The following is an 8,984-nucleotide window of genomic DNA, read 5'->3' on the forward strand; positions in this document are numbered from 1 at the left end:
AAAAAGGAATTAATAACTTAAAAGGAATCCTACAGCGGTAACATGGAAAAGCCCAAAACCGCCTACGGGCTGGGGCAGCGGGACCCCCGAGTGTGTCTCCGTTACCCATTAATGCTGAAGTAGTCGACAACTCCAACATTCTCCCACTGGCGAATACTTCACACAATGAAGGCCTACCCGTCAACACACCATGTAAACTTTGCTAAGCTCACAGCCTTGGTAAGAAAATCTGCAGCATTAACAAGTGTATCAACCTTCTCTAACAACACCAATTTTTCCTCCACCTTTTCTGATGAAATGGTATTGTATGTCAATGTGTTTTGATCGCGAATGAAAGGCAGGATTCTTGGCTAAGTAAATAGCCCCTTGATTATCACATCCAATCTTCACAGCATAAGCTTGAAACCAAGCTCTAAACTCAATCTTCGAAGCCACATAGCTTCCTTCCAGCAGTGGTCAATGCCATGTATTCGCCTCAGTCGATGACAAAGCCACAGTACTTTGCCTTTTACTCATCAACAAACAGCAGCACCAAATAAAGAGAATAATACCCACGTGGAACGCCTACTATCGAGATCACCCTCCCAATCAGCATCCACAAAACCTATCACATCTAACTCATCCTCAGTCGCCATGCCTCCATAAACAATGATAAATCCGGGTCCCACGAAGATATCTAAGAACCCTCTTACAGCACTCCAATGCTCCTTACCAGGATTTGACATAAAGCGACTCAAAACTCCCACGCTTGTGCAATATCGGGACGTGTGCATACCATGGCATACATCAAACTACCTACAGCACTGCATTAGGCACATGTGTCATTTCTTCAGCATCTCCTCAGACTTAGGACACTGATCGGTAGACAATTTCACTCCCAAAGTCATAGGAGTCTTCACAGGTTTGCAGTACCATGTTAAATTTCTTAAACCTCCTCGATGTACTTTCTCTGCCCTAACCACAATTTACAACTCTGACGATCTCTATTAATTTGCATACCCAAAATAAAATTTGCAGCCCCAAGATCCTTCATGTCAAATTGTGCAGCCAACAAACCCTTCACAGAATTATCAACTCCTTGCTATTCCCTATCAGCAAATAATCATCTACATATAAGGTTAAAATAACAAAGACATTTTCTAACCTTTTATTACACACAGTGATCCACGTTGCTGCGGCTAAAACCATGCTGAAGAACATAGGAGTCGAAATTTTGGTACCAATCTTGGTGATTGTTTAAGCCCATACAGAGACTTCTTCAACCTACACACCAAGTCTTCCTTCCCTTACATACAAACCCTCAGGTGCCTCATGTAAATTTCCTCCTCAAATCTCCATGTAGAAATGCCGTCTTTACATCAAGTTGTTCAATTTCAAGATCAAGCGCAGCAGCAATAGATAGAACATACCTGATTGATGTTAACTTGGCCACAGGAGAGAAAATCTCACCATAATCAACACCCTCAATCTGCGAGAATCCCTTTGCAACGGTCTCGCCTTGTACTTGCAATGTCCCATCTACCTGCAACTTCTTTTGAACACCCACTTGCAACCAATTGCCTTTCTATCCTTAGGCAATTTACATAGGATCCATGTATTATTCTTGTCCAGTGACTGCATCTCATCATTCATCGCAACCTCCCACAGATGCATCTTCCATGGCTCTTGCTTCATTTACTTCCTAGGTCATCACCAATCACATTCAAAGCATGAATCCACTCAATGCACTTAGAGAGAAACGAACTGGTGCCTTTCTAAATCTTGTAGATCTCCTCAAAGTTGATGGCACCACAACTTCATCATCAGAATCATCCTCAAAATCATCCACAAAACCCTCATTAGCCACACTATCAAGTTTATCTTCATGGTCAGATTCTACAGACTCTAAATTTTCAGTCTCTGCAGCAACATTTGGAGTCATCTCCCCTCTTGTCTACTGTAGTCACATCAAACTGAATTTTCTTTGACTGCTCAAGATCTTCAAGAGTTCCCACACGTTGTTTTACCTCTCTAAAGATTACATCTCTGCTGATATAAGCTTCTACTCACAGGATTCCAACTTGTATCCCTTGATGCCATCCTTGAACCCCACAAACTTGCACTTCTCAGATTTACTGTCAAGCTTGCTTCTCTTCTCCTTTGGTACATGCACATCGCATCACAACCAAAAACGAAAAAAGATATTAGGTTTCTACCATACAAAGCTTCATATGGCGTCATGTCTTTAATAGAAGAAGTGGGAGACCGATTCTTCAAATAAACAGCCATCGCTGTAGCTTCTGCCCAAAATTCAGACCCCAAATCTGTCGTATTCAGCATGCATCTAGTCTCCAACAGTGACGATTGAGACGTCAGCCACTCCATTTTGTTGAGGCGTGTAAGGTGTAGTTTTCTGCCTTGCAATTCCATGTGTCGCACAAAATTGCTCAAACTACCAGAGCAAAACTCACCGCATTATCAGTTCGCAAAGCTAATCTTCCTGTCAAACTGATTCTCAACTAAGGCTTTAAATTCCCGAAATCTCAAAGGCCTCAGACTTGCTGCGCATAAAATAAACCCAACAGTATCTAGAAAAATCATCAATGAAAGATACATAATACCTGGATTTACCAACAGATTCCACTGGAGTGGGCCTAAAAACGTCACTATGAATTAACTCCAGTATATTTGTTGCTCTCGTGCCTGTCGATTAAAACTAACCGATTTGCTTGCCTTGTAAACATTCCTCGCAAAACCCAAAACTCATGGAACGTTAGGAATACCTTCAGCCATATCTGAGTCACCAAAGTAGACAAAGCCGACTCTCCAATGTGTCCCATTCGCTGATGCCACAATGTTGCAGAATCAATTTCTTTTTCAGCCTCCTTTTCCGAAACATAACACCCAAAAGGAATTTCTTACAACTGATGCTTGCAGCCTGTATAGTGTACCATGCGAACTCCTCGTGCAATAACCATAGATCCCGAGTCATTACAGGATGTTCTGTCAAAATTAAATACTATACCTGCGTCAGCCATTGTTCCAACAGAGAGCAGATTTCTACTCATACAGGGATGTGCATCACTTCAGGGAGCGTCCCACTGAACCATCATGCAACCTTAGCCTGATTTTCCGCGGCCAATAATCTTCACAGCAGTATCATCTCCTAACAGAACGTTTCCTCCATTGTATGTCTCATACTCACAAAACCATCCTTGTGAGGTGTCCTATGGAAAGACGCAACAGTATCAACATACCAAACCGATTGGTCTGATCCAGCCATACATGCAGCAGCCACATACATATCACCATTTGATCCCGTTTGTACGAAGTTTCAGCTTCCTTCCCCTTCACTGGTTGTTTCTGCAGTCTTTCTTAAAATGCCCAAATTCCTGACATCTCCAGCATTTAATCTTACTTATCCTTGCTCTAGATCTACCTCGCGACTTCCCCTGTCGCCAGACTTTAGAATCATCTAAGGTTTCGTCCCCTAGAGTTTAACGATCCCTGGACGAACCCTCTGAACCTCTTCGCCGCAATCCTCTGCCAACATGTAGAACATACAGATTCCCACGACATCTGTGTCAATCCTCCACACCAATCGCAACAACAGATTATCCCACGTATCAGGCAGCGAGCATAACAGTGTTACCACTTTCTCAGATTGGTGAGTGTACATCCCTAGCCAGCAGTTGATTCACCAGAGTATTAAACTCATCCAGTGTGCAGCAGAGAATCCCATCATGCATACGAAGATTGTACAGTTTCTTGCGACGAACAGCACGTTCACCAAAGACTTACTCAGAACATATTTTCCAGCTTCTGCCATAAACCCTAGCCGTATCCTGATCCATCACATTCGTTAGAACAGAGTCCTCAAGACAGATACGAATCAAACCCCTGGCTTTCCGATCCATCTTGTCCCATTCAGCAAGTGCGGCACGATCAGTCGCTGATAATTTCCTTCAGCAGGTTTAGACCCAAGTGTACTTGACACTCCAATTCCAGACGTTTCACCGTTGTAACAACGGCAGTCCCGACTGTTGGCCTATCATTCACAATTGCACCCCCAGGTCCCTATCAACGAGTAGATCCTCCATCCGCAGTTTCCAGAGCTCGAAGCGTTTGCCGTCGAACTTCTCAATCCAACCTTTGTCCGTCATCTTATATCAGACTAACAGAACCTTGCTCTGATACCAATTGAACGAAATAGAGAAGCAACAGGAACAAAATAATATAATTAAACAAAACAAACAGTAAACAAAGAATGTAATCGCGCGATTTACCCTGGTTCACCCAATGTAGGCTACGTCCAGCTGAGTCAATATTATTGCAATATGCCTCACTTCTCTCGTTTACAATGAATGAATTGTTCTCACACACATAACAAGAGAAAAAGTAGTTATATACTAGGTTTAAGAGATTAAACCTAGTTTACAAGAATTCCTATCCTAAGCCCAACCAAAAAGGAATTAATAATACTAAAAGGAATCCTACAGCGATTATACATGGAAAAGCCCAAAACCGCCTACGGGCTCGGGGGTAGCGGGACCCCCGAGTGCGTCTCGTTACCCATTAATGTGAAGTAGTCGACAACTCCAACAGTACCTCTCTTGTGCTGGCCTTACATTGTTGATCAGTTCCACAACGAAAGCTACATTTGCGATACGTGGAAGGGAGGATTAAGGTTAAATAGAGATGAAAGAGGGATCATTACACCAGAAGAAATTAAAACTAAAGTGGAGGAAATGGTGGGAAATGGAAATATAGTGAAGTGCTTAGGTCTCAAGGAATTGGTCATGAGTAGCATCAAAGAAGGTGGGAGCTCCTACAACAATTTAATGAATTTCATTCTATGGTTGAAATCATAGATCATTATATTAGTTATTGCTATTCTGAGGAGGAATAATCTGTGCCAATTTCAGAGGAGAAACAATTCAAATTTTGTTTTGTTTTTTTGTTTTTTTTCTGCTTTTGGTGAGCCGAAATAAAATTTCATTATCAATCTGGGATCCTTTACGGTTTTTACTTGACATGTCACTCTGCAATGGCATTTTTGATATCTCAAATCAAATCAGCTATTGCTCCGCGTATCTCGGAATATCAAAAAACAAATGATGTTCGATAAACGAGAATGAAATAAATTAGTTCATATATCTCTTTTCTAACCCAATTTCCTGACATTTCACTCAAATGCGCATCATTAAGACCTGTTTCCAGGCTGTGGAACTAATAAAAAATTCTGTAGAAGAACAGAGACAAAATTACAGCCCATACCCACATGGCCAACAGGGTATAAAACAGATTAGAACAGAGAAATTCATTAAAAAGGATACTAATTAAGCTCATCCATGTCCCAACTTGGGATTCAAATTAATCATCAGTAAGATCAACAAATTAGGCTTCAGACTCTGATCTCATTGACTTAGATATTACCTAAAAGGCACATTGAATAATAATATAATAAAAAGTTTGTGAACCTGCTTCATCAACAAAATTATGCACGTAAAATATTTAATTGTTGACAATTATCTCAATCATTTATGCAACATCAAACTAATTACATTATTACAAAATAGGGTTAAAGAAATCAAGAATTCAAACTACAGATCCAATCCACCTTAATCATCTCGTTTTTTCAGAGAAAAAAGGTCAAAAGATAAAGACAGAAGGAGGACCAAGCTACACATATGCCTCAATAAGAGACAAGCAGTAACCCAAATGGAGGTTGATAATGAGCATCATCCGGTGCATCAGACGACAGCGAAAAGATAGCTGAGAATGAGATTACATGGGGACCCTCCACAATATTTATAAAACTTGTAATCAACATGAATATATAAGAAGCCAATGCTTGTTCAAAATCAAGCTGGAAAGAGAGAGAAAACTGAAATGACTCGTCCACATATTCTGGTAATACCTTTTCCAGCACAAGGTCATGTAATTTCTTTACTTGAGCTTTCACATTGCTTAGTGAAGCATGGCCTCAGGGTCACGTTTGCAAACACAGATCATACTCACAAGCGGGTCATCAACGCCTTGCAGGAAAAGAACTATGTAGGAGATGATGAAGAAATCCGCCTGGTATCGATTCCAGATGGATTGGAACCCTGGGAGGATAGAAATGATTTAGGCAAGTTATGTGAATCACTTGTAAGGGTGATGCCTGGGAAGCGGAAGGCCATACAAGAGATCAACAACAAAGAGGAAGATGAAAAGATCATTGTGTTGCATTGTGATTGCATGTTGGAATGACCCTGAAAACGGCAAAGAAACTGAAAATTAAAGGGGCTGCGTTTATGCCGATGGCAGTGGCGTCTCTGGCTTGTACTACCATATTCCAAAGCTGATTGATGATGGAATCATTAACAAAGACGGTAAGACACTTAATAAACATTTCTTTTTTCTTGTGTTCTCCCTTCATGATAAGACTAGATTTGTAACATTTGATGAAATTGATTTCCCTTTAACTTATTTTAGGAACTACGACTGGGGAGACATATGATTCAGCTGGGGCGAAACATTCCTACAATCAGCAATGCAAATTTATCTGGAACGTTGGCGACTTAATCACCCAGAGGAAGATTTTCCTACTTATTGAGAAGGGCTCAGAAGGTATACAAATGGAAGCTGACTACCTGATTTGCAACACGACGGATGACCTTGAGCCTGAAGCATTCAACTTGGTTCCGAAAGTTCTTCCAATTGGACCTCTTTTAGCAAGCAACAGACAAGGAAATTCAGAGGATACTTCTGGCCAGAAGACTCAACTTGCTGAGAATGGCTGGATCAACAGCAACCTAACTCAGTCATTTATGTTGCATTTGGCAGCTTCACAGTTTTAGACAAGATCCAATTCCAAGAGCTGGCGCGGGACTTGAACTACCAACAGGACATTCTTAGGGGGTGAGGCCAGATATTACTGATGATGCAAATGAAGCCTACCCAGAAGGCTTTACAGAAAGGGTAGCCAATCGTGGGAAAATGGTGGGTTGGCACTCAGCAGAAGGTTCTGAGTACCCTTCCATTGCCTGTTTCATAAGCCATGTGGTTGGAATTCCACCATGGAAGGAGTAAGCAAGGGCTTCCTTCTTGTGCTGGCCATACTTTGTGACCAGTCATTAATGAGGGCTACATTGCTGATATTTGGAAGGTGGGATTGAAGTTTAAACGACGAAAGTGGGATCATCACACGAGAAGAAATTAAGAGCAAGGGGGATCAAGTGCTTGGTGATGAAAAATTCAAAGCAAAAGCTTTGGAACTCCAGGAATCTGCATTGAAAAGTGTCAAAGAAGGTGGTCTGTCTAACCAGAATTTCAAGAAGTTCTTGAAGGAAGAGCATAGGAACTGGAATAAGATAACTAAGTATTAATGGATCATTTCTCCTCGAACAAATAAACTTGGATTGTTGTGTTGTGAACTGAATGATAGACAGTTTCTAAAATAAATGTATATGTCTATGTCATTAATGCTGATCTCAGGGCTCATTTTGATATTCACCTCCGTTAAGCTGACCTGTTTCCCAGGCAACTGAAAGTTTAAACTCACAGTTTAAAGACAAAAATACAGCCCAAACTACACGCCCAACCAGGTCACGAACAACTTCATCACACACATGTCGCGACTCGCGTTTCAGAATAATTCATTCTTTACTCAGATGCATGCATTGGTTACTGGTTTGGTGCTCCCCGATGAGATGACGAACTTTTACGATATAATATTTTATAACAGCTGAATCTGAGAGAAAGGTTCAACAGATTATTAGGTTAAAACAAGTAAATTATAGCAATAGACAAAAATAAAGTTTAAGAAACCAATAAACCGAAGAATTTAACAATTCAACTCAGTGCTGGCCATTATCGTCTCAACTCATACATGATACATGATACAGATTCTATCCATACTCATATAAGAGTAGCAAATCCAAGCGAAACTCGCTGGAATAGCTCAGATCAACAGATCATAAGAGAAGAAAATGACAAAACAAGACCTGCATTCAGTAGAGACAAGCAGTACCCAGCTGGGGTTTAAATGGCTAATTCTAAGTGATGAAGATAATTGTTATGTGTTTGTAATTTAGGGTATAAACGATATTAACCCTAAAATGCCTTTTTGCATGTTTGAATTTAACGGTGGCTGGAAAAAAAAAATTTCGAGACGTTCTGGGTGGGAAAACTATTTACGCCTTATTGGGTGGGAAATTGTCATTCTCCCAAAGAAAAAAATGTTTTTGCACATGCTTCAGTGCATTTAGCATTAGAACTTTGTTACATTTTTCACCTAAAAGGAATAGCATGGTTTGATTATGTTATCGATTACAATAACTAACGAAAAATAAAATATTCCCTTAATACCAAATAACCAATCATTTAATAGATAAATAAATGTAATCATGAATCCCCAATAACTAGAAATGTTTTAAAAATTCTGAACATTTAATTTCAATATTTCAAGATTCATTCATTGTGACTTTTACTTTTCCAAAATTATTAAGATGACTCATTAATCTAAATGTTTCCACGCATTGAAATATAACAAAGATAACAAAGCTATGTCCCAACTTAGGTTTAGAATAACTAATTATTAGTGAGATCCAGAGAAGAGGAATTTGAGCATTAGCTCCTCGTTCATTAGCCTCAGCCACATAGATGAATTTCTTGAATAAAATTTTTGCAACGGCTGAAGTAGAGGAATAAGTTGAACTAACGGGAATGAGCAATCCATATGTCCTGGTCCTGTAATTCCTTAGCTGCACACGCTCATGTAAATCCTGTAATGGAGATTCACAAGCTTAGCTAAGGATATATGGCCTCAAAGTCACATTTGTGAAGAGGTGCAACGCAAGCGGTCATTAATAGGAAATGTATCACAATTACCAAGACAAATTTAAGCTGAGGTCGATTACAACTATGTACGGAAAAGCAGAGTATATTAGTTATGTATAAAGTGGGTTTGGATAGAACTCAAGCTCAAAAGCTAGCTTAAGAGAGAAGGGAGTCCAACA

General features: G+C 40.1%; 1 protein-coding gene across 1 annotated transcript; it reads left to right on the plus strand.

The window, feature by feature from the left end:
• Window positions 1-5,871: 5,871 nt before the first annotated feature.
• Window positions 5,872-6,824, plus strand: LOC116127141 (UDP-glycosyltransferase 83A1-like). The gene is made up of 3 exons (XM_031412804.1): window positions 5,872-6,206; window positions 6,292-6,356; window positions 6,460-6,824. The coding sequence occupies exons 1-3, from the start codon at window positions 5,872-5,874 to the stop codon at window positions 6,822-6,824; spliced, it is 765 nt and encodes a 254-aa protein (XP_031268664.1).
• The last annotated feature ends 2,160 nt before the right edge of the window (window positions 6,825-8,984 follow it).

The sequence above is a fragment of the Pistacia vera genome, unplaced genomic scaffold (assembly GCF_008641045.1).
Source record: "Pistacia vera cultivar Batoury unplaced genomic scaffold, PisVer_v2 Contig189, whole genome shotgun sequence".
Taxonomy (NCBI): Eukaryota; Viridiplantae; Streptophyta; class Magnoliopsida; order Sapindales; family Anacardiaceae; genus Pistacia; species Pistacia vera.